At 40.7% G+C, this 26,106-nt stretch overlaps 2 protein-coding genes across 2 annotated transcripts in view; both read left to right on the forward strand.

The window, feature by feature from the left end:
- The first annotated feature begins 400 nt into the window (after positions 1–400).
- On the forward strand, positions 401–5,811 carry Rpl24 (ribosomal protein L24). The gene is made up of 6 exons (XM_032900296.1): positions 401–526; positions 635–710; positions 1,141–1,251; positions 3,728–3,864; positions 4,336–4,399; positions 5,689–5,811. Exons 1-6 carry the CDS (start codon positions 522–524, stop codon positions 5,767–5,769), a joined length of 474 nt encoding a protein of 157 aa, XP_032756187.1. The 5' UTR covers positions 401–521; the 3' UTR covers positions 5,770–5,811.
- A 1,736-nt stretch (positions 5,812–7,547) lies between these two features.
- Zbtb11 (zinc finger and BTB domain containing 11) overlaps positions 7,548–26,106 on the forward strand; it is a 35,851-nt gene continuing 17,292 nt past the window's right edge. The window contains exons 1-3 of the mRNA XM_032900297.1: positions 7,548–9,150; positions 16,942–17,177; positions 18,557–18,788. Of these exons, the coding sequence (XP_032756188.1) occupies positions 8,841–9,150; positions 16,942–17,177; positions 18,557–18,788 (778 nt within the window). The 5' untranslated portion in view covers positions 7,548–8,840. The remainder of the gene's footprint in view (positions 9,151–16,941; positions 17,178–18,556; positions 18,789–26,106) is intronic.

Raw genomic sequence — 26,106 nt, forward strand, 5'->3', positions numbered from 1 at the left:
CGGGCTTATTTTATTTTATTTTTTTGGAGGTGATTTAATTCAGGGTTTTGCGTACCACTCTGGGCTATCTCTGGGCCATGCTGTCGGCCGCTATGATTTAATTTTGTTTCAAGGAATAATCCAAGGCCAAATCCAAAATGTGACCTTCAGATTTTACCTGCGAAATGAAGTCGTCTGCGGCTTCGTAAGACACGTAGAGCACCCTGTCTTTTATTCATAATTCCTTGAGAAATGCTGGTTTTAAATTCTAGAACACTAGACTGGGGGAAATAAAATGACAGAAACCAAGCCAAGAACCGACTTGGACTTTAAATGAATATCTCAAACCCATTCCCCGCCAATAATCTAGAAAGAAAGCTGTTGCTAGGAAACTGACTGGGCTCTCGGATGTGACATCATCACTGGGCGCCCGGGTCCAGGAAGGGAATTTAGGGAGGAGATTCTCTACCCTATAAGGTGTTTTCCCATGATTCTTTCTTTCTCTTCGCCATCTTTCCCCCGGCAGGCCGACATCTGTCACCATGAAGTAAGCGGGCGCCCGATATCCCAATCCGCCTCCATCCTGAGGCAGAGCACCCGGGGATGGCTCCCTTTTGCAGTGCAGATCCTAACGAGCTTCGGCTTTTCCTTACAGGGTCGAGCTGTGCAGTTTTAGTGGGTACAAGATCTACCCGGGACACGGGCGGCGCTACGCCAGGACCGATGGGAAGGTAAAGGCCGGCTGGGCCGCTCGGGACGCTGGGAGTGAAAGGACGGTCTGGTGTCTCGCGAAGGCCTGGGGACCGCATGTGGGATGGGAAACGTTAGTGAATTTGGATGGTGTGTGAACCAGGCTGAAAATGAGTCGTCTGTGTAACTGATAGCTATGGGAAAGGGAAATGGGCTTTAGATCTTTTGGAGTCTGAGTCTCCAGATTTCTGGAGCCACCCGACCCTTGGCGACACACCAGCGTAGATTTGTCTGCTCCTGAGAAAAGAGGAAACATTGATGCCACCCAGAGACACTCAGAGACATCTTGCTTCCTTTATATATTTACATATTGAGATGAGAGAAGTAGACTATAACTGTATAAGGACTTCAATCTAAGCCTCTGCTTTGTGTAAAAGGAGTGACTAATGAATATGAATTTGTTAACTGCAGGTTTTCCAGTTTCTTAATGCCAAATGTGAGTCCGCATTCCTTTCCAAAAGGAACCCTCGGCAAATTAACTGGACTGTCCTCTACAGAAGAAAACACAAGAAAGGACAGTCGGTAAGTGGGATACACCTAGCTAGCTTCTTTTAAAATAACACTGTCAGATTCTGCTATGTTAAAGTTTGGTTAAACAATACTATGCAATGTGGTCTTAAAACTAAACTATCAGACAAAGTAACAGAACCTGTTAGTGTTGCCTTGTGTACCATGGGTTTCAGAGCTGTGTGTTGAAATTTGAAAGGATTCCCCTGTAAACCATTTGGGTTTGAAGAGGCCCTTAGGAAGTTAGGTGTTGCTCTGAGTAGAGGTGGTAGTAGTTAGGAGGCTTGCGTGTGTGAGCCTTATTAAGTAGATCCTAGCTGGGTATTAGTAAATAAGTGGTACCAGTGGTGAAATGTATTAAGTGGGCATAGTGGCCCACTGTAATCCCAGTGTTTGGGAGGTAGAAGCAGGAGGATCAGTAGTTCAAAGTCAGCCTAGGCTAAATAAGACTTTGTTTTCCAAATCAGAACACTAGTACTGAGTCAGTGTAAAGAAATAGTGATTGTGTTTTAATAGACCCTTTTGGATGCATAACGGGGGTTGGGGGAGGATCTTACAGGTGTTGGTGAGGATGTAGAGAAACAGAAATCTTAGAGTAGAATGATATGGCTGTTTTAAACTTTTTGATTGACTCAAAATGTTAATTGTTTTGATTTTTGAGGTAGGGTTACTCTGTAGATCAGGTTGACAAACTTAAAAAACTTTTTGAATTGTTACATCTGGCAATTCTATCCTCTGTTGAAAGCAGGTACTCAACTAATTTGGTCTTGGAATGCTGAGGCAGGAGAATTGACTTTGAGGCCAACCAAGGCTACAAAATAAATAACCCCATCTCCAAAAAAGGTGGTTACAATTGGTTGAAAGCTCTCGGCTTTAGGGTTCCTGAAAATAGTTGCATATGTGTATATATGGTATTTTGGCGACAGGACCCAAGTCTAAGAAGCAGCTCCATTTCTCTCCCACCCTGAAAGTAATTTAAAAAAAAAAAAAACAATATTCCCACACCCATTATTTGACAGCAACCCCTTGAAGCCAAATGTAGAATTTTCAGTTTGTGGCGATAGTTCCTCAAAGGCACAAGTTTCTGTTAGGAATATTCCGCTGTAAATATATGCATTGGGATATTTCCCCCTTTAAAGGGTGAAAAACAGCCAGCCTGAAGAAACTCTTAGACCAAAGAAATAGGTTAGAGCTACGGTTCTCAGCCTCCCTAACGCTGTGACTCTAATACAGTTCCTCATAGTGTGGTTAACCCCAAACCATAGAGAGATTCCATTGCTACTTCATAGCTAGTTTTGCTATTGTTATGAATTGTAGTGTAAATATAAGATTAGCTATGTGGCCCCAGTGAAGGGGTCCCAAAGCAGGTTAAGAACTGCTATTTTAACCCAATGACTATTTGATAGTGTTAGGAAAGCCCTGTGAAATGGTCTTTACCCAAAGGGGTGAGCCAGCCAAAGGTTTTGAACCATTGAGCTAGAAGAGGGACAACTACAGAGTTTCACTTTTATGAGGTGCCTAAAATAGATTGATAAAGACTGAAATATAAGGAGAGAGGAATGGAGAGTTAATTGTATGAAGAATTTGGAAACAAGTTTTGTCTTTTTTTTTTTTTTTTTTAACACTGTAAGACAATCTTAGTAAATTTTTCTTTTCAATGCGAATAACACCCTTATTTCGTGTAAGGGTAATTTTGCATACAAGATTATTAAATTGTTCTTGGACTTAGAGGTACATTGTAGGAACTTGTTTCTCATAATAACTATAGTATAGGTTTCCAATATAGAATTAAAATAGACAGCAAACTTCAGACTCCTGGATACTAAACTAAAGCTTGGTAGTTTTCTTGTCATAAATGTTCTTGGCCTAAGCCTGTTTCATAAGTAGATTTCTTAAGTCTATAAGCAGTCTTCCTAAGACAATGTTTTGCTTTTGGATTTATTTTTTGTGTGTGAATATTTGTCTGCATGCTTGTAAGTGTTCCATGTATGTGCTTAGTACCTGCAGAGGTCAGAAACAGTATCATATATCCTTTGGTACTAGAGTTGTGTCCTACCCTCTGGGTGCTGGGACAGAACCTGGGGTACTCTGCAAGAGCAGCCAGTATTCTTAACTAATAAGATCGGTCTTGCCTCTAAAATTATTTTTAAGTACCATCCAACTCCCTAAGTGAGTTGAAAGTTCAAGGTTATTTTTTTTCCCTTTTCAGTAGTAAAAATGGTCATTATTTGTGGTAAAAGTATAAAACTTTTAGTTCATAATCTGGAAAGCAATTTTTATTTCATATAATTGGCCTGAATTAACTTGAGTATGAAATTTAAGAGCCAAGGCGCTGGGCATGGTGGTGCATGCACACCTCTGATTCCCAGCACTTGGGGGCAGCAGAGACAGGCCTGGTCTACAGAGTTCTAGAATGCCTCCTCAGTAGAGTTCTTTGACTAATTTTTACTTCATTGAGTAAGGTTAATAAATCATAGCCTTTGCTTTCTAGGAAGAAATTCAAAAGAAAAGAACCCGCCGTGCAGTCAAGTTCCAGCGGGCCATCACAGGCGCTTCTCTGGCTGATATAATGGCCAAGAGGAATCAGAAACCAGAAGTTAGGAAAGCTCAGCGAGAGCAGGCTATCAGGTAAGGACTGTTCTGCTGCAAACGTTCAGCTATGGCTCTGACTTTAGCTGGCTTTTGTAGCTACAGAGACTTGGTCTCCTGGGATTGTTGGTTGTTAGAAGCATAGTACAAGAGTATACTCTTAAGTAGTTTGTTAAACTTCAGTAGTTACTATGTAACTTAATATGGTTAGCTGATTTGAATGATGGAATTTACTGGCAGCTCCTTGGGTCTGAGTTTTGTGGGGTTCTTTGCCAAGCTCTCCAAATGAAGCCCTGGTTGGCCTTGGATTTGTGGTCTAACTGCCACAGCCTCACCACCTATATAATTGTGGTCATGTGCTATTGTTCCTGTCTCTGGATTTTGGATTTTATTTACAGATAGGGAGAATTATGATGATGATCCTACTTATCAAAAACTCTAGCTTTATACTAATAAGTTGTGTTCTTAAAGAGTAAAGCACCTTGCTTACTGTTCATTATATGACTACAGGGCTGCCAAGGAAGCAAAAAAGGCTAAGCAGGCATCAAAGAAGACAGCAATGGCTGCTGCCAAGGTAACTATTGGGGATCTTCTTGGGTTTCTTAAAATAGGAAATTTTATCCTTCAGGCAAGAGTTACTTAGCAAAGTGCAGGTTCAAGTTTCTATTGGGAATGGTTGTAGCTTAATTTCTAGATAGGATGGTTGGTTGTACCTCTGGTTTCTAGTGAGCTTTAATTTTAGATGTGTTAGCAAAGGAAAGCCATCTTTGCCTCTTTGTTTTGGGTGAGTGGGTTTCTGGGATGAGCTGTTACTGTAACTCCGTGGTTTGGAGCTGTCAGCTAGGCTTAAGAACAACCCTGCTGCCTAGCTAGGATTGTGACTGTGCTTCCCTGTGCTTGGCTTGGCGTTTGTGGTTTTAAGTTTTGTTTTGAAGTAATTTATACTGAGTAAGGTTACAACACTGAGTTTACCCAGCTTTTTCTAGTAAAGAATTTAAAGCCAGAGCTAGGTGGTGGTGACTCATACGAGCACCGGGAGGCTGAGGAAGGCAGATCTCTGGGAAGCCAGCCAGGGCAACTCAGACACCTGGTTTCAAAAAACTTTTCTTTAAAGCTACAGGGTTAATTTCAGTTTTTCATTCTTACGTGGGCAATGACTGCTAGAAAGGCAGTTTGTACCGGCCCTAGTTTGGTCCTGAGGAACTGTAAGGTGAAAGGAAAGAACACCTGTAGCACTCTAGCCCTGAACCTGCAAGTGTAATAAAAATTAATGATAAAAAAGTTCTGGGCCACCCAGTTGGCGCAGCAGGTAAAGAAAGGCACCTGTTGCAAAGCCTGCGATCGTGAGCTTGGTCTTTGAGAACCACATGGTAGGAGGAGCGCTGACTCCAACAAGCTGTCTATGATCTCTACAGTGTGCTGTGCTGTGCCGTGCCCAAAATAAAAATACACCATTCTTTCATGTATGTGAGTGCACTGTCACTCTCTCTCTCTTTTTTTTTTTTTTTTTTTCCGGAGCTGGGGACAGAACCCAGGGCCTTGCACTTGCTAGGCAAGCGCTCTACCACTGAGCTAAATAAAAATACACCATTCTTGAATGGCTGCACCAAGCAGTGTGGGCCTCCAGTCCCAGCCCTGACACAGGGTCAAAGCCAGCCTGGGTATCCTTCAGAAACCCCAAACTTTGTTCATTGTGCCTTACTGTCCAATCTACAACAGTATCTGTTATATGGTGGAAGTGAATTTTAAGAAGGAGGTACTTTGAAATTGATAATGAAGTTAAGACACTAAGGTATTAAAGAATGCAAACAGTAAGGGCAAAGCAGTAGTTCCATTGAATAATGTGATGTTATTTTTTTACAGGCTCCCACAAAGGCAGCCCCTAAACAAAAGATTGTGAAGCCTGTGAAGGTCTCTGCTCCCAGAGTTGGTGGGAAACGCTAATTTGGTAGATGAGAGTTTAAAAATAAAGATTTGTCTCTAGGTGGTGCTGGTTGATTTTTTTTTTTCTCTGAACAAAAGCATGTACCCTTATTCAGGGTGGGGCATTTTAGCCACAGGCTGTGTGCTTAGCTTGCCTGAGTTCCTAGGTCCAATCTCCAGGTAAAAATGTTCATTCCTCACGTGTATGCATCACACTCACCTAATTCTAGCATTCAGAAGGCAGAGGCAAAGTGGTTCCAGGACATCTGTCAGCTATAGTGCCTCCTAATGCAACCTTAGTTGAAGAGATGGGAAACAAAATGATGTGGTTGTGAGCTATGTTTTGAATACAGATAGGATCCTAGCACTTGGGAAACATGAAAAGAGTACAAGGCTAGCCTTGGTTCCATGAAACTGCTTAACTCATCACTCCTGAAAATTTAAGGGTTCAGTGCTAGGGATCAAACACAGCTGAGTGCATATGGCAGGTGTTAAGACTACTTTTCCGTTGCTAAGCTTCAGTCTTTGTTGCAGTATTTTTGTTTTATCTAAATTGTTAAGAATACTGAGTGATGGGTTGGAGAGATGGCTCAGTGGTTAAGAGCACCCGACTGCTCTTCCAGAGGTCATGAGTTCAATTCCCAGCAACCACATGGTGGCTCACAACCATCTGTAAAGAGATCTGATGCCCTCTTCTGGTGTATCTGAAGACAGCTACAGTGTACTTATATATAATAAATAAATAAATCTTAAAAAAAAATTACTCAAAACCTAATCAAGATAAAAATATAAAGTTTTTTTTTTTAAATACTGATAGGATCATTTTATATTGAATTTGCCTTCTATGATTACTACCTTACCATTAGCAGTTTAGAACCGTTCAATACTTTCCTCCATAAAGAGCTTCAGTGAAGACCACTGTTGGGACAGGGTCTTCACTGGCCTGGAATTCTCAAGGATTCACCTGTTGCTACCTCCTGGGTACCTAGATTAAAGGTGTGGTGCCACTTCACCTCCCCCCCCCTTTTTTTTTTGGATGGGATGAGACATAGTGCCTATTCTGGCCTTCAACTCAGTGATGTTTATACTTGAGTGCTTTGATTAGTTATATGCTACTGTGTTTAGCTTTCAATATTGCCTAAACGTGGTACATTCTACTTGTCCCCTCAGTTAAGTGATAAAGCCATATATTTTGAGTTTTCAAGTGGGATGGAGTATACAGGGTCTGCCTGTAAACTGCCTCAGCAGTTCAAGGTCTTCTTGGCTGCCATGATGAAATTCAGTCGACCTTGGAGTACAAGAGATCCTCTCAGCTGACCCCTCCTGATAATCCAGCTTCCATCTGCCAATATGTCAGCCTGATAGTGTGTAAACAATAGTGATAAAGTTAGGAAGCAGTTGAAACTGCAATTTCAGCATTCAAGAGTCTAAGGTCGGAGACTGGAGAGAGCAGGCTCAGTGATTGCTCTACCAGAGCTTCTGAATTCAATTCCCAGTAACCACGTGGTGTCACACAACCATCTGTAATGGGATCTAATGCCCTCTTCTGGTGTGTCTGAAGTCAGCAACCATGTAGATATATTTTATAATATATATATATAGAATCGGAGGTATGAGGATTGTCAAGGGTTTGACACCAGCCTAGTAGCAAGATCTTGTCCCCAAAACAACCATTAATTTGTATAAAAAAACCAGTCTAGTACCTTTGCAAGGACACAGCAATTTTGACGAGTTGACATGGCCCATGTAGCCCACAAAAGACTAGAAATAAACACAAATTTATGTTTGGCATTTCTTAGGAAAATTTGATTTACAAAGCAAAAAAACAACAAAAAAAGACTAGTAACAGTATCTGTTACCTGCAAATGGTAGGTGGATCTTAAGTTATATTTGCCACATCCTTTTATGTGTATTCTCAAGACTTTATTCAAAAATATCTTTAGCATTTTCTTTTGAAAATAGTATAAAGGTCATGAAGCCACACCCAGTACAAACCTGTATCTGAACCTCTTGGGAGAAGGATGCTCTCCATTTTCACTCAGTTTCCATAACATATGATGGAAACATAATCACTGTCTGGTTTCTGAGCCCACTACCACCTGCTTGCTCCTCACCTGTGGTCCAATAAACGTTTAAAAGATATGTATGTAACCTTCAGGCAGGAAAAAAAAAGTTTCTTCAGCTAGAGTCATTGGGTTGGGAAGCCTGGAACCTTCTAGCTTCAACAAATGAGCGCCAAGTGTCCAGACATTACAAGGAAACAGCTGACTGAGACCAGTAAGGGTAAATCTGGGTTACCTCTTCATGTAATTTAATCATCTAAATAATCTGGACCTGCATAGTCGTTACTATGGTGATGATTCTAGAAAAATCACCTAGGTAGTTTGGAGATAATTCTTTTTTTCTCACCCCACCCCCTGGAGATAATTCTTAAGAGGATAATTTTTAACACTGAAGTACTAAATGCTTGGCAGTCTTTGGCCCAGAAGCTCAGACAGTGGCGAACAAGTGCTACAGTTTCTAAATCGGCGGTATCTAGTATATCGAGTCTCAAAGCTGACTGAAAAACCGACTCAATTACCGTTTACCGGGAGGGTCTCAGGGAAACAAACACCGAACAGCTCAAACACGTGGCTTTTCAGAGAGCGTGGGAAAAGAAAGGGGGTGGGGGAGGAAACTGCCAGGACTTAAGATGTCTGCCGCAGACCCCCTGTATCCGCAAGAGAGAGCGTACCCTCTTCCAAAATGTCCTCCTGCAGTATTGACGTCACACCGCCGGCCCCTTCTAAGCCAGAAATTGAGAGTGCTCCAATCAGGGCCCTAGCTCCGCCCTGCACGCGCGTCACTTCCGGTGGTGCAGCAGCCATTTTGTCAGTCGCCAGCGGATCCCGCGCGCTGCAGAAGTGCAGTTCCCCCTGGTTACCAGGTCGTCGGTTCTTCCTTCGCGCTGCGGGCGCCCTCGAAGAGCGCCCACCAAAGGCGTAGCCTTTTCTCCTTAAAGTGTTGCCGCCACTGTTGCACCTTTACTGAGCCAGAGCGCTGTCTGCCTTTTCCTACCACTGACAGGCGCCCTAAGGGCGCTGCCACCAGCGATGTCAAGCGAGGAAAGCTATCGGGCCATCCTGCGCTATTTGACGAACGAACGTGAGCCTTATGCACCGGGCACTGAAGGCAATGTCAAGCGTAAAATCCGCAAGGCTGCCGCCTGCTACGTAGTGCGCGGCGGGACTCTCTACTACCAGCGGCGGCAGCGGCACCGCAAGACGTTTGCGGAGTTGGAAGTAGTGCTGCAGCCGGAGCGGCGCCAGGGCCTCATAGAGGCGGCACACCTGGGCCCTGGAGGCACTCACCACACTCGGCATCAGACCTGGCATGACCTGTCCAAGACGTACTGGTGGCGAGGTGAGCGCTGGCCCGGGGCGAGGGGGCACCTGGGCGGCAGGTTTTGCGGGGCACGGTCCGAGGAGAGGCCTGCGTGCGCACTCGCGAGCCTGAAGTCTGGGACCGCTGTGCCCTAGCCAGGTGGCGTTCGGCTGCGCGGCGGCCGCGGGACCGAGCCGAGCGGGTGGGGGACGTGAAAGCAGCCGCACTTCCCTACAGGAAGGAGGCCCGGGAGGCTGGGGGCGGACCCTCGCCCGGGGTGGGGCTTCGGGGGCTTCCCTCGGGGCCGGGCCAGCGGGCGGAGGGCGTGGCGCGGCCTATCTGGGTCCGCCCCCTCAGGCCCCTGGGGGATGGTGGGAGGCCTGGAGGCAGAGGCAAACCTTCCGTCTTTTCCTTTTGCCTTTGAAGGCTGGCCCAAACCCTGGCAGCAGTCTCCAGTGAGTGCCGCTCGGATTTGGCCGCTAGGCTTGGTCCAAATCTCTCTGATTCTTCCAACTGCGACATAGAAAAAAAAGGAATAATGTGGTTATTAGGAGTAAAGGTGCGCAGTCGTCGTGAGTCCGGGTTTTAGAGCATTAGGCAGCCGTAAAGACTGTCAGATTCTTCTCTTTTTGGGAGATGGCACAAGACCAACATACCATAAGAAGTTTTGTTGGGAAGATTATGCCATTTTGGTCGCATTTTTTCTTGTTTTACTGTGGCAATCCTCCCACCTCAGTCTCTCACGTGTTGAGATTACACCCCTGGTGCACCAATCACGGTGATGATGTGGGTGGGATCCTCTTTCCTAATGCTTTAATGTTCCCTTTATTTTGTGAAAATGGCCCCGGGAACTGTTACATTGTATATGTTGAGAAAAGATAAGGTAACTGGTTTTTTGACTAATTATTTCTCTATTTGAGACAAGATCTGACTAAGTTACTCAGGCTGACCTTGAGTTAAGTTTCTGAATGCCTCACTAGCTGAGATTACAAACCTGAACCACCAGATCTGACTTAATTGATTATTTGGGATTCAGAATATAGTGACCCTAACACTTTTTGATCCCTTGGAAAGCAGATGAGGGCAGAAAAGCTTAAGTTTTTTCTTTTTGATTTTTTTTTTAAATTGTATGTGTGTGAATGTTTCTCCTGAATGTGTGTATACCAGCTGCTCACGAAGGTCAGGGAAGGGCATTGGATTTAGAACTGGAGTTACATTACAGATGCCTCTGAGACACCATGTAGTTGTTGAGAATTGAACCCTGGTCATTTGAAAGAGCAAAAGTACTATTTAGTACTGAGCTGTCTCACCAGTCCCTCTAATCTTTCTAGTGAGCTTTTTAGTTCTATTTTATTTGCTGTGTGTGGTGTGTGTATGTATACACCTGCAGACAAGGGCTGGCAGCGAGGGCCTTTATTTCTTGAGCCATCTCATTTGTCCTAGACTCTTAATTTTTGTTAGGTTTATTAACTTTGTCATCGATCCCATTTTAGGAACTTATATTTCAAATTATATTTCAGATTATTTTGTGTGTATTGGTGTTTTGCTTGAATGTAAGTGTGTGCCTGGAGCCCACAGAGGTCAAACGGAATTTCTAGAACTGGAGTTATGAATGATTGTAAGCTGCCCTGTGTGTGCTTGGAATCAGACCTTGGTCCTCTGAAAGAGCAACAAGTGCTCTAAACTGCTAGCCATCTTCCCTAGCAGTTCATGTGATCTCCTAGTCCTTTGTTTTGTTTTTTAAAGAATACTTGAAATAAGCTGGATGCAGTAGTCTATGCTTTCAATCTAAGGACTTGGGAGGCAGAGACAGGCAGATCTCTGAGTTCAAGACCAGCCTGGTGTATAGAATATATTCAGTGTAGCCATGGCTAACCATGTCTCCAAAAAAAAAAAAAAAAAAAAAAAAAAAAATGAGCAAACAAAAAAAAAAAAACCTGAGTTAAGTCAGGCCTATGATACCAGTACTTCCATTGTTCCAGAGGCAGAGGCCAGAGGATCACTGCACATTGGAGACCAGACTGGTTTACCCCCACAAGAAATCTGAATTAAATTTCCAAGGAGATGTAACTGTGAGGAGTAAAATTAGAATCATGGCTGCATATTGTTCATATTGAGAGGCAGAGGCAGCCTGGTCTACTCAGTGAGACCTTGTCTAAATTTAAAGTGTCTCATTTTACTAATTTCTTGTACTATTTGCCTGCTCTAAGATTTCTTATCTCCCTTCCTCGCCCCAGGATAGGACTATGTCAATATAGTCTTTCTATGCATGCAGCATAATCAGAATTCCCTATCAGCAGGTGATAACTGGTAAATGTCCAATACTCTACAGTGCTCTACACAGCTGTGATGTTTGATAGATTGGGTGAATTATATTTGTATTACACTTAAAGGTATTTCCAGTACATCACAATTGAGATTGTAATACCATCATAGATTGAAGCATTTATATTTGCTGAGGTTCAAAAGCAAAATCCCTGACCCTGTATAGTGGCTCATGCTTTTAATCCCAGCACTTGGGAGGCACAGGCAGACTGACTGATCTCTGAGTTCCAGGACAGCCAGAGCTACACAGTGAGATCCTGTCTTAAAAACAAACAAAACCCTGTTCCAGAGCAAGAAACTTCACAGGCTGCTTTTGTTAAATGAGCGCTCACTAAGGATGCTTGACTGAAGTGTTCAGGAACAGGGTTTTGTTGTTTGTGTTTTGTTTTTATTTGAGACAATGGTCTTTCTGTGCCAGGCTAGACTAGAAGTTTTTTCTTTTTTTTAAAGATTTATTTATTTATTTATTTATTATATGTAAGTACACAATAGCTGTCTTCAAACACACCAGAAGAGGGCATCAGATCTCATTATAAATGGTTGTGAGCCACCATGTGGTTGCTGGGATTTGAACTCAGGATCTCTGGAGGAGCAGTCGGTCGGTGCTCTTAACCTCTGAACCATCTCTCCAGCCCAACTAGAAGTTTTTTAATTAATTGTTTACAAGTTAGGACATATTATGTATACATATAATGAGATGTCTTAAGGAAACAGCCCTATTCTAAAACACAAAGGATCATATGTTTTATGTGTGTTATGTTTATACACTTACCTTGAAGCAGTTTTAAACGATAATGTTAGTGTGCCTGCATATGACTGTCCCATCACAGGAGTCAGATATGGAATTTTGTGACATCCTGTTGATACTTAATATTTCTTTATTTCGGGTATTGGTGTTTGCCAGCATGTTTATCTGTGTACCACTTGTGTAGTTGGTACTTCTGAGGGCCAGGAGAGAACATTGGATCCTTCGGAATAACTGGAATTAGAGGGAGTTGTGAACCACTCTGTGGGTGCTGGGAATTGAACACTGGTCCTCTGGCTCTTTAGATGACTCCATCTTCAGATGACTATTGGGTCATCTCAGAGCCAGTTTTTTTTGTTTTTTGTTTTTTTTTTTTTTAATAATTTTTGGGCTACAGACGGCGCTCAATGTAGAATTTATTTCTCTCCGACTCTATACTCTATGAGCAATCTTTTATGAATAACTTGACATCCAAAGAACTATCTCAGGGGACCTTGTTGGGAAAATATAGAAACTTTCACTGAAGAGCCATAAAAATCATTGTTTTCCTAAATGTAAAAGGAGAATTACTGGGAGGTGGAGCTTGGTAAATGCTTGGAGTACCAACATAAAAGAGGCAGAAAGACTAAGCACAGTATAGATACAAATACCTCAGCCTCATGTTTTGGATATGTAGTTTAAGTGTTTCTCATTGGATAATAGTTATTTTCAGAAGAGTACCCAGCCATCGTATCTTATCTGTCTGCATCAAGACATGCCCTTGGCAGTGATTATATGATGCCCTCATAAAACATGCTGTTAATTTTTCTGTGCCGTTATTTTATCTTCTTTTATTTTAGTTTGAGATGGGGTCTCTGTCGATCTGGTTGTCCTGGAACTTTCTGTGAAGATCAGGATGGCTTCAAACTTGCAGGGATCTTATCTCTGCCTTATTGGATTAAAGGCATGCCCCATGGTACCAGGCTTAGTGCTGTTTGTTTGGCTGTGGCTTTGGGGGTTTGGGGGGTGTCTTTGTTTTGTTATTGATGAGCAGTAATATCAAAGCTCTGGATGAAAACAGGAGGAATAATTCCTATTGAAATCTCTGACAATTGATTGACATTGTATCTAATTCAGAGGGGTAAAAATTGTTCTACACACAGGGATTTAAACACTATTTTTGAAGTATTTTGTCTCACCACATAAAATCTTAACAGTAATTGCAAGATTTAGAGCATGATAGAGAAAAAATTCTGCTATATTTGAGCATTTTTAAAAGAGACATCTTGGGACTGGAGAGAGCCCAGTGAATAAGAGCATTTGTTGCTCTTTTAGAGAACCCAGGTTCAGTTCCTGGCACTGCCCAGTGGTTCACAGCCATCTGTACCTCCAGTTCTAAGGGACTGGAGTTTTTCCTGATTTGTGTGGGCAGTAGGCAAACACATAGTGCACATATGTATGAGTGGGCAAAACATTTAAATTTATTTATGGTAATTCTTAAAAGAAAGTATTATTATTATGTTTTTCCCCCAGACGGGGTCTCTCTGTGTACTCTTGGCTGTTCTAGAATTCACCCTGTAGATCAGGCTGGCCTCAAACTCAGAGACCGGCCTGCCTTTGTCTCCCGAGTGCTAGGATTAAAGGCATGTGCCACCACCATCTGGTTTAAAAGAAATTTTTAGAGAAATCATATGGTGAATTAGTGTTAGAAAACACTAGGTAGACAAATTTAAGTAGATTTTATCTGATTTTTTTAAAAATCTGGCTTCTTCATTTCCCATTGGCGGAGCTACTTCTGACTTTCATCTTGTCATTTTCTTAGGAGTTGAGCCCAAGAGTAAAGTCATAAAATAGTTCCCAGACATTCTTGTAGTAGACAGGGACATAGATTTTCTTGCCATTTTCATCTTTATTCAGATACTTCTGATGACATTTCTCTAGCACTCCTTGAACACAGTCAACTGATAACATTTTTTTATTTTGAGGTTTATTTGTTTTGTCTATTTACGTATGTACATGCCTGATGCTCACAGAGATCAGAAGAGGGCATAGGATCCTGTTACAGGTGGCTATGATCCACCATGTTGGGTACTGGGAAACAAACCTGAGTCCTCTGCAAGAGCAAGAAAGTGCTTTAAACCACTGAACCATCCCTCCAACTGTCCATTTCTTTTTAAATGTTTTGAAGGATTTTGTATACATGTATACAATAGATATGATCATCTTTCCTCCAATATGTCTCCCAAAACACTAATTATGCATCTCTACGTTGACTACAAGAGCAGTAGTGACTACAAGATGGCTCCTAGCACCTGAGCCATCTCTCCAGCCCCAAAGGCATATCTTCAACCTTCACAACAGTAATACATCCTACACATAAGCATTTGTACTGAGGATATAGAAAAATGGTGAGCACTTGTTGATCTTGCAGAAGACCTGGGTTCAGTTTCTAGCACTAACATGGCAACTTATGCTCATCTATAACTCCAGTTCCATGAGAACCAACATTCTGTCATGGTCTCCTTGCATACACATGTGATGCATACATGAAACCAACTACTCATACACATAAAATGCAAAATATACCTTAAAAAAAAGAGGAGTGGCCTTTAAGAAAAGTTTTAAAGTCATTGCACTAAGGCTGGTCAGATGGCTTGGCAGATAAAGACACTTGCTGCAAAGCCTCTCAGTTTTGAGTTCAGTCCCTGGAACCTTTACTAAGAACTAACTTCTGAAAGTTGCCCTTTCACGCACATGCTATGGCATGATCAAGCACACACATAGTAAATACATTTTATAGAAAAAAAATCTGTTCACTGCACTAATAAATTCAGAAATAGGTTTTTATTTTATATATGGTGGTATACTCCTGCAATCTCAGTCCTCAGAAGGCAGAGACGGGCAGATCTCTGAGTTCAAGAAAGACAGGGCTACACAGAGAATCCCTGTCTTGAAAAACAAAACAAATATTCACTTCTACAGTGATCTACTGAACCTAGGACTTTGCCAAATCTATTGGTTCACAGTAGACTTACTTGCTGTGGTTTTGAATGTATTAACCCAAAATTCATATATTAGAAATTCAGTATTGTCTTTGGGTTTTACTGCTGTGAACAAACACCACGACCAAGGCAACTCTCACGAAGACAACATTGGCTGGGGCTGGCTTACAGGTTCAGAGGTTCAGTCCATTATCATCAAGGTGGGAGCATGGCAGCATCTAGACAGGCATGATGCAGGCAGAGTTGAGAGTTCTACGTCTTCATCTGAAGGCTGCTAGTGGAAGACTGACTTCCAGGCAGCTATGATGAGGTTTTATAGTCCACACCCACAGTGACACACCTACTCCAACAGGGCCATACCTCCTAATAGTGCTACTCCCTGGGCTGAGCTTATACAAGCCATCACAGATACCTTTAAGTAATTAATGTCATTATAACAAGAGTGACGTTTGTTATGGTGAATATGTTTGGAATGACAGAGGAGTCAGCCTTTAGCTGTTGGTTGCCATAATTTTTCTGCTGTTAGGAAGCAGGTGTGCCTTTAGTTGTAGTAGTAGTAGTTTTGAAGTAGATGTTGGCCTTTAGTTTCACGCTTCCTGGCCTCAGGAACTGACTAAATAAGCTCTCATTACAAGTTATTCAATCTTTAATGCTCTATTATAATGCAGTACCAAGTTAGTGCATGTGTGTACACACACACACACACACACACACACACACACATGCACACAGCTTAAGGTTCAGTATATAAGTTTATTCAAGAAGTATTTACAAAAGGCATAGACCTAGAGACCAACAGAGTGGTATGCTAGTATCTGAAAGGCTTAATGTCAATAACAAATTTATTTCTTTATTTTATTTCAAATTAATTTCACCTAATTTAATTTGCTGGGTGGTGGTGGTACATGCCTGTAATCCTTGGGAGGACCTGGAGGTGGAGTTTGAGGCCGGCCTGGTCTACAGAGTAAGTTCTAGGACAGGCAAGAATAACCAGAGAAACCCTGTCTCAAAAAAAAAAAAAAAGAAAAAAAAAAAAAAGGCAGGGCCCCCATTTTTGTTTGTGTATATGCATATGTGCCACGTGGGTGTGCATTCCCACAGGGGTCAGAAGAGAGATCCACTGGAGTTGATGGTTGTGAACTGCTTTTTGATGGGCTAGGAACTGAATTCAGGTTCTCTAAAAAGCAATAAGCACTCTTAACTGCTGAGCTATCTTTCCAGCCCAATAGACTTATTTCTGCATGAACCTTGAGACATATTAACTCTATATAGGTCACAATAGTTGAGTATCTGTTTCACGTATATTTAACAATAATAAAATAGGTACTGAGGAATATATTAGGTGATTTCATAGTTTTGTGAACACAGACTGTACTTAAATGAATCTAGGGGTATGGGCTATATTACAATAGCATTGTCATATATTTGATGCATAGCTAACAGAAACATAATTATGTAGCATGTAACTGTTTTATTTCATGGATACCTTGTAATGAACACAAAAATGGACAGGGATATATAATCATCTCATGACAAAGTAAATTACATACTTGGTAATGAACAAGAAAAGTCTTCCTCAATGTGGAAACAAACCAACGTTTATATACTTATATTTTGAGATAATTTTTATTATTATCTCACATTCTAAAAAATTTACTCATTTTTAATGGATGTGAGTGAACATCTGAACATAAATAGTTGTGTACATTAAATGAGGCATTTTCAAGTAGGAACACTTAAATTTGATGTATTGTTTTTGTTTTGTTTTTTGACTTGAAGGTATATTAAAGCAAGTAAAAGATTACATAAAACAGTGTAGCAAATGTCAGGAGAAACTTGATCGCTCCCGTCCAATATCAGATGCTTCAGAAATGTTGGAAGAATTGGGATTGGACCTTGAATCTGGAGAAGAAAGTAATGAGTCAGAGGATGATCTGAGCAACTTTACTTCCCCTCCAACCACAGCCTCCAAGACTTCAAAAAAGAAGCCAGTATCTAAACATGAACTTGTATTTGTAAGTGGAACTTTATACCCACCTTTCAGTTTTTGAGGTTTTTATGTTATGATTTGTTTGCTTGTTTATCTAAAACATCACCACTGTTGACTATGGGAGCTGAAGAAAGGGATGTATTTGTTTAAAGCAGTGGTTCTCAACCTTCCTAATGCTGAGACCATTTAATACAGTTCCTCATGTTGTGGTGACCCCCATCCATATAATTTTATAGCTACTTCGTAACTGTAATTTTGTTACTGTTATGAATTATAATGTAAATATCTACTATGCAGGATAACTGATAATTCGACCCCCATGAAAGGGGCCGGAACCCACAGGTTGAGAACTGCCGGTTTAAAGTAAAGCTTATTGTGTAAGACATGTTAATTGTTTACATAGGCTCAATGAGCTAAATGTAAGCCAGCTGTTACTCTTCATTGAACACAATGCTTTCACCATTAATGTAGTAGCCTATGCGTTTGTAATTAGTGTCTTAATTTTAACTTCTCCCTTTTGTAATGATGCATTGACACAGGTATATAGAATACTTTTCTGAGTTAGACTGTGGGTCACCTAACAAGTTAAAAAATTGCTTAAACTGGGACTTCTGCTTGTTGAGTGTATTTGACACAGGGTCTCATGTAGTCAATGTTGACCTTGAACATAGTTACACAGGTGATGAAGACCTTGAAGTTCTTCTGCCTCTATGTTAGTGCTGGATTACAGACATGTTCCACAGACTGTGGTTTATGAGGTGCTGACATCGAGCCTAGGCCTTCATACATGTTAGGTAAACACCCTACTCACCAAGCCGCAGCCCTCTCTTCCTTTCTATGTTTTTATTATTGTTCTTTCTGAGACAGGATCTCTTTTATGTATCACTGGCTGTCCTTGAACTTTCCGTGTAAACCAGGATAGCCTGGCACTCAGATCCTACCTGCCTCTACTTCCCAAATGCTGGAATTAAAGACGTGTGCAACCATGCCTAAGTCCTGGCTAGGTTTTGGGTGTGTTTGTTTACTTATTCATTTGTTTTGCTTTAGGCTACATTAGTGTCATGCATCATCAAATGTTTGACCAGAAAGAAGAGGCAACAAAAGGAGGATAGGTTTCTTTGTAGGATCAAGTAAAACATTGTGGCTGGGTACTGGGGCTCATGTCTTTAATCCTAGCCCTTGGGAGGCAGAGGCAGGAGAAGTTCTAGGCCACCTTGGTCTAATGAGTTCAGACTTAGCCAAAGCTACATAGAGAAACCCTGTGTTTTAAAAAGGCAGGAAATAGTGATATATTTTATGTAAATAGATGACAAAGAAAGAATAACAAATTGTCTGTTTGCTAAAAGTAATGGGTATATATAGGTGATATATAATATACCTCTTATCTCAAACATATTTTGACAGGTTGACACCAAAGGAGTGGTAAAACGGTCTTCTCCAAAACATTGCCAGGCAGTTTTGAAGCAGCTGAATGAACAGAGACTTTCCAACCAGTTCTGTGATGTCACATTGTTAATTGAAGGGGAGGAGTACAAAGCTCATAAGTCTGTTCTCTCAGCTAATAGTGAATATTTTCGAGATCTTTTTATTGAGAAAGGAGCAGTTTCTAGTCACGAGGCTGTCGTGGATCTTTCTGGTAAGCTTTTTCTAATACCCTTTGCTCTTTGTTAATAAGTAGAGTCTAGAAGATAAATGGAAATGTATCTTCCAAACAAATAGAATTGATACCAGACTAGAGGCCCGTTTTCTCAAGAGAAAGTCCCCTTTAAAGCAAGAAATCTAAGACTGTTGTGCAAAAACTGTCATTTATTTTTGTTTGTTTCATTTCTCTTTGTAGCCCCTGTCCTCGTCCTCGAACTCACACTATAGACTAGGCTGGCTCTGAACTCAGAGACCTGTCTGCTTCTGCCCCCACGCACAGATTGGAGGTGTGGGCAACGAAGCCTGTCGGGCAGGCCCTCTTTTCTTACCACTGCCTCTTAGGTTAGGCCAGGGAACTGTAGCAGAACGGTTTCTGGAGTTGAAATAAAACAGCTGGAGAAAAATCTATAATTGAGTGTTATTACATCAGGGGAAAGTGTACTTTGAAACTACCTATTTAATATCATCTCATTTTGTGGAACATGGGATTTTATATTTTGTACTTGTATGTGTAATGTGTGTGTGTGGTGAAGGTACTTGTTAGTGAATATATTTATATAGGGTCTCCATCAGATGTCTTTTTCTATCGCTTTTACCAGTTCTTTCCACTTTTTCTGAGGTCAGTTCTCTCAGTCTGTCACCAACCTGAAGCTCAGCGTTTGGACCACTGAGGTTGCAGGATTCTGTCTGAGTGCCAGCACCATGGTTTTAGTTGTTGTCTTTGTTACTGTGGCTCTATAATATAATTTCAGAGCAGAATTGTTTTTCTAGTTCTGTAAAAGAATGTGATTGTGTCAGTCTGTTCTGCTTCAGTTAGTATTTAGACAGTGTTTGTTCTGCTACCCTGTGAACAGGGTAGAGCCTTTCCATGTTTATAGTATCTGATGGTTTTTTATTTTTTTACTTTTTTAGAGTCTAAGTATAGAATCATGTCATTTGCAAGTAAGGATAATTTCCTGACTTTATGATTTGTACTTTTTTCTCTGGCTTTATTGTTCTAAGACTTCAGGCAGTATATTCAGAAAAAATGGAGAGTGGACAGCAATTTCTGCTCTCATTCTAGATAGTCCTCCTTTTGTACAATGCTGGCTACAGGTTTGCTGTAGATAGATGGCCTTTGTTATGCTGAGATATGTTCCTTTCATTCCTAGTTTATTTGGAGCTTTTATCATGAAAGTATGTGGAACTTTGTTAGAGGTCCTCTCTGCTATCAATTGAGATCATTATGTGGTTAGTTTATTTCTTTTCTTTCCTGTTTTAGACAAAGGGGTCTCTATAAATGCACTAGTTAGTCTGAAACTTGCTATGTGAACCATGCTGACCTTAACTCACAGAAATTCACATACCAACCATTGCTTCCTGGGTGCTAGGATTTTTTTTTTTTTTTTAAATTTTGTTTATTTATTATATATAAGCTAGCTTTCTTCAGTCATACCAGAAGAGGGCATCAGATCTCATTACAGATGGTTGTGAGCCCCCATGTGGTTGCTGGGATTTGAACTCAGGACCTCTGGACGAGCAGTCAGTGCTCTTAACCACTGAGCCATCTCTCCAGTCTGAGTGCTAGGATTTAAGACATGGGCTAACGTGCCCTGCTGTCATGTTGTTTCAGTAATAGCTGTGTGCTGTATTGTACTTTATTGGTTTGAATTTGATGAATCAAGATTGAATCGCTGGAATCAAACCAATTGGTTCACAAGGCATCAATGTCTTTTTTGTGGGCAGAGCAAGGTCTTATTGTGTGGTTCTGGCTGTCCTGGAACTCACTGTATAGACAGGTTGGACTCAGAGTTATAGAGATTCGCTTGCCTCTGCCTCCTGAGTACTGCGTTCAAATTGGTCCCTTAATGTATTAGTTTACAACAGTATAGTTCAGATTTTTTTCCCTTTTCCTTTATTTTATTTTTTTAAGAGACTGGGTCTCTAAAAAATGTAGCTCTGGCTGTCCTGGAATTCTCTTGAATCCGTAGAGCTCTCCCTGCCTCTGCCTTCCAAGTGCTGGAATTAAAGGTGTGTTATTATACCTGGCTTAGAAGTTTTGTATCTGTGTTCACCAGGAAAGGTGTCTACAGTTGTTTTTCTTTATTTGTTCTGTTTGCACACTCTTAGCCAGTTTATACCAGGGTGTGATAGCATCATGGAGTGAGTTTGGTGCAGTGAGTCCTCCTTTTCCGTTTTATAAACCACTTTGAGGAACATTGATAGAGTCTTCTTGAATAATTGGTAGAATCTGGTTAGATTGAAGCGTCCTAGCCTGCAGTTGTCCTTGTCTGTAGGTACCCATGGGAGCTCAGTTTTAATGCAGGTTGTCTGTCATGGTAGTGTCTAGCTGCTGCCCTCCAAGTTATTGAAATTGGCAATCATTGCTTCTGAATTTTGCTGGAGGTTTGTCCTGAGAGCAGGGCCCCCTGTCTCTTACCTTTGGAAAGTACCCGCTGCAGGGAGCTGTAGGGTTGAAGCTGTGTTTATTCTGTGGGTTTAGAACCCTGGACTTGGGCACTTTTAATTTGTCACTAGGACTTTCTTTTTTCCCGGAGCTAAGGACCGAACCCAGGGCCTTGCGACTTGGGCACTTTTTAAATTTTATTTTATTTTGACTCCTTTCCTCACTAGGTCACAGAGAAGTTGCTTCTAGTTGAAAATGTTTTGGGGTGTGTGTGTGCGTGTGCGCGTGTGTGTGTGTGTGTGTGTGTGTGTGTAATAGCTAATGAAGTACAATTATTTGCCTATTATCTCTTAACACATGGAATCTGAATAATTTAACTTTTTTTTTAAATGATACTTTGAACACATCAATTATTTTAAACACTTTGTCATTTGGAACCATGTTATTTCCTCCATGGGGACTCAGTTTCCCCTTGTAGATCTTTGAACTTAGAATGCAGATATTAGTAGTATATGATTTAATAACTTGTATGTCCTCTGTTCATGTATTTTACATACTTTGAATAAAAACATTTTCTTCGTCTCTATTAAGTCTCTTTAACAGTTTATCTCCTTTAAGGACATTGATCTCTGATTTAGGAGGATATGCTGCTGTATGAAAGGAGCAGAGTGTGGAGAGTAGGCCTGCAAACGCTTGGTGTATGGGTGTGAGGGTAAGAAGACCTGGGTGACTGTGTAAAGAAACAAAAGAAGACACTAGATTGAAAGAAATGCCATGTGAAGGACTTGACAGGATGAAGATTATAAAAATGGTTATATTTCCCAAAGCAATCTACAGATTCAATGTAATCTCCATCAAAATCCATAACATTCTCATTCACAAAGCTAGGGGGGGAAAACCCTAAAATTTATATGGAAACCAAAACACAAGTAGCAAAAGCAATCCTTATCAGTGTAAGGGTCCAAAATGGCTGAAAGAAGACCGGAGACTCAAATAGTATGTAAAAACAAAGGGCATTTATTCTGCAGAAACAACCAGCCTGTTGGGGCCAATCATTCTTTGAAATGGCAACCCCTAACAAAGGCATGCAGGCCTTCTTATAGGAATTGGGGGGAACTCTCTAGAAGGATTAGGTAACCTAAAATTTCATTGGTGGGTGCTGGGGGTAGTGGGAGGGGTGGCTTACAGGTAGTCAGCGCTCTGCATTTCTATGTCATGGATGTTCAACCATGTGATGAAATAGGGCTGCCCAGAGCAGATGGCCCATTCTGAGATAAAATATTTCCCCATTTTTGTGGTTATCCCCAGGATGTTCTTTGGGAGGGGGTTTATGGTCTTATTCTGGAATTTATGGTTCCTAGAGCTGGTGTCTATCCTATGACTTAGTTTTTTGGGACTTATGGTCTATTCCTGAAGCTGGTGCCTTGTGGCCTATTTTGAAATCAGGCCTGGTCCTTAAAATGGAGACAAATGGGGTTCTTAAATAGAGACAAATAGGATTTATATTGTCTTTTCAGCAGAAAGATCAGTGCTAGAGGTATCACAATATCTGCCCTATGGACCTATATTGTTATAGAAATTTTTTAATCCTAATCCTGGGTTTCTATCTTGATCATTCGATTCCCAGATAAAAGACACACAACTTTTTTATTATTTACAATAAGCCTTAAAAAGCACAAGAAATAGGCAGATATCTACCCTCTCTGATATTAGAATCTTCTTTTCTATCGATAATCCCAAGTTATTACTATGTTTCATCTGGGCCTCTCTTAACTCCAATTGGCCAACCTTCAGAGCCCCATTTTCATGACTCACCTAATGACTTCTTCATTCACCTTCTTCCCTATCCCTCAGGGTTCTCCTACCCTCCAGGCCCAGGAAGCCTAAAACCCACCTATGCCTCTTCTGTCCAGTTATTGACTGGCAGCATCTTTATTCACCAGTTAGAAGTAACTTGGGGGCAAGGTCAAGCATCAAGCTGGTCTACATGCACACTCTTTGGGACAACCAGGTCTTGAAGACACAGTATTAGCGTTAGAATACAAGCAGCATCAGGCCAATCCACTACACTACATAGTTAGAACTACTACTTTTGACAAACATATATTTAAAAAAAACCAAAAAAACAAAAAAAAAACAGCTACTTTAACAGTGTGGGGCAAAATGGATTTGTTCAGAATCCATATTGTTCACTAGACCCATATGTCTCACCAAAATAGTCACTTAAAAATTGATCAAAGATCTTAATGTAACTTTGAACTGCTGGGAAAAACACTTTAAGATACTGGCACAGGCAAGGACTTTTTATTAAAAGGGACTTTAGTAGCGCAGGCAATGATACTAAGAATTAACAAATGAGATAACATGAAATTGAAAAGCAAAGGAAAAAAACAATAGTGAAGAAACAACATAGAGAATGGGTAAGAAGTTCTGACAACTTCACATCACACTGGGATTAATACCTAGGCTATATGAAGAACTACAAAAATCAAGTATACACACACACACACACACACACCCCATTTTGACAAATAGTTAAATGCACTGAATAGTCAGTTTTCAAAAGCAGAAATACAGACGCCAATAAATACTTGAACTCCAGTGTTAACACCCTTACCCCTCAGAGGAATTTGAATTAAAGTTGGTTTGAGAGGTTGGAGAGATGTCTCAGGAGTTATGAGCACTTCTATGCTCTTCTAGGGAATCCAGGTTCAATTTTCAGCACTCACACAGCACCTCACAACCATCTGTAACCCCCATTCTATGGGATCTGATACCTCATATATTCTGAGGGCATCAGAATGAAAGTAATACACAGACCTACATTCAAGCAAAACACCTGGACATTTTTTTAAAGTTTGCAAACTGCTTTGAGATTTCTTTTCATCCAAGTCAGAATAACAATTATCAAGAAAATAAGCAAAAAGAGATACTGGTGAGAATGTGAGGCAAGAACTATTATTCACTGGAGTTGGAAAGTATACTTGTGTAGCCATTATAAAAATATGGAGTTGCTGGGCAAGGTGGTCTGTACCATTATTCAGCTGTACCAGCATTCAGAGACAGGCTTCTGTCAGTTAGAGGCCAGCCTGGTTTATATAGTCAGGTCCAGGACAACCAGGGTAATGTAGAGGGATCCTGTCTCAAAGAAACAAATAATGTAAACAAACTAACTCACTCTAAAAATGAACTTTCAGACACTTGTACACCTCTGTTTATTGCTTCACTAGTCATAATAGGTAGGAAATAGAACCAGACTAGGTGGCCATCAATATAAATGGGTAAATAGGCGGTGTATGCACAGAATGGAATTTCATGCCATTGCAGAGAAAAATGAAGTCAGTGCTTTTGTAGGACAGTGGTTAGAACTTCAAATCATTGTTAAGATTTTTATCTTTGAGCTGGGTGTGTTGGCACATGACTTTAATCCTAGCACTGAAGAGGATGAGACAGGTATATCTTCCAATTTGAGGCCAGTCTAGTTTATATAGTGAGATCTTTTCTCAACACAAAATCCAAAAATAAAAATTCCCTTTTTCTGACACTTTTAAGGACAAATTATCCCTTAAGGAGTTTAGTCATTGTCTATTTTGTGTCATTTATTTCAAACAAGTCTGAGATTTTTCTGAGATTCACCCCAGGATATTCAGTGTTACCAGTGTGGTGGGTTCTTTAACTGTTGTTTCATTTGTAACAATTTTTAATTGCTTTAAGTTAAAAAAAATACTGCATGTTTTTTCTCATATGCATTACTTACATTTAAAAGTGTGTGTACTTGCACAAAACTAGAAGGGGGTGGGGTCATAGGAGAGGACAGGATCATAAAGGGGATAGAAATTGGGTAGTGGCACACATATGACATGTGAGGAAGACTTTAGGAGGAGGAAGAGTATCATCTGAAGGAGGAAGGGTTTAGTGGGTGGGGACACAGTGAAAGAAAGTACAAGCACACATGTATAAAGACCTCATTCATAACATTAACCTAAAAAGTTCATGAAAAATAAACTTCAGGAAAATAGGCACTGTTTTTTGGATGGGGACAAAGAAAACTGGATGTTGAACCAAGTCGTTGGCAGGCATGCTGTACCACCGACTTTGACGTGTAGTCTTACACAACTCCATGCTCATCTGTCTGTAGAAGTAGGCTCGGGGCTCTCACTGTGTGATGCTTGTTTCTTACATTTCATCTTTACCTATGTATATATTATATAGAGAGAATTAATAATGACTACTGAAAGTAAAGTACCGAGAACTTACTCTGTTATAAAAATAACAGTACTTCATAGTATTAACTAATGATTATATAGTAATACTTGAATCTAGGATAAGCAAACTATAAATCAGTGTCTGTGCTTTTATTTGTGTAATGAAAATTGACATCAATAGCCATTTAATCTGCCTTTTAACTATAAACTGCAGTATATCACTGATTCATTGCAGAAAATACTTAGTAGCCCTGATTTTAAATCATAGTTTTTTGGTTTTTGTTTGGTTTTTTTTGTTGTTGTTTGTTTGTTTTGAGATAAGGTTTTGTGTATTCCAGACTGTCCTCGAACCCTGTATAGCCCAAGAGGTATTATCGAACTTCTGCTCCTTCTTGCTCCAACTTCTGAACACTAAAAGATTACAGAGATACCCCACACTTGGTTTGTGTTTTTGGTACACTTATTTAGTGTGGGCGTAGTTATGTGGGCACTTACGTAGGTACAGTTGTAGAGGTCTGGAGACAACTTGTGGAGATTGGTTCTCTAGTTCACTGTGGTGGTTCTAGGAATTGGTCTCGAGTTATCAAGTGCCTTTACCAGTGAGTCATGTCACTGGCACCAAATCTTTATTTTTAAAGTGACAAAGAATCGAACTTTGTTCACTTAAGTTTTTATATGGACTACTATTACTAGAAAATACAGCTATCTGTAATAAATGAGGA

This window comes from Rattus rattus, chromosome 4, assembly GCF_011064425.1.
Source record: "Rattus rattus isolate New Zealand chromosome 4, Rrattus_CSIRO_v1, whole genome shotgun sequence".
Classification (NCBI taxonomy): Eukaryota; Metazoa; Chordata; class Mammalia; order Rodentia; family Muridae; genus Rattus; species Rattus rattus.

What these genes read in the sequence shown, in the direction of transcription:
- Rpl24 (XM_032900296.1), top strand. An exon ending in ACGCCAGGACCGATGGGAAG is followed by an intron (nt 711 to 1,140) that starts GTAAAGGCCGGC and finishes TGTTAACTGCAG; the next exon opens with GTTTTCCAGTTTCTTAATGC. An exon ending in AACACAAGAAAGGACAGTCG is followed by an intron (nt 1,252 to 3,727) that starts GTAAGTGGGATA and finishes TTTGCTTTCTAG; the next exon opens with GAAGAAATTCAAAAGAAAAG.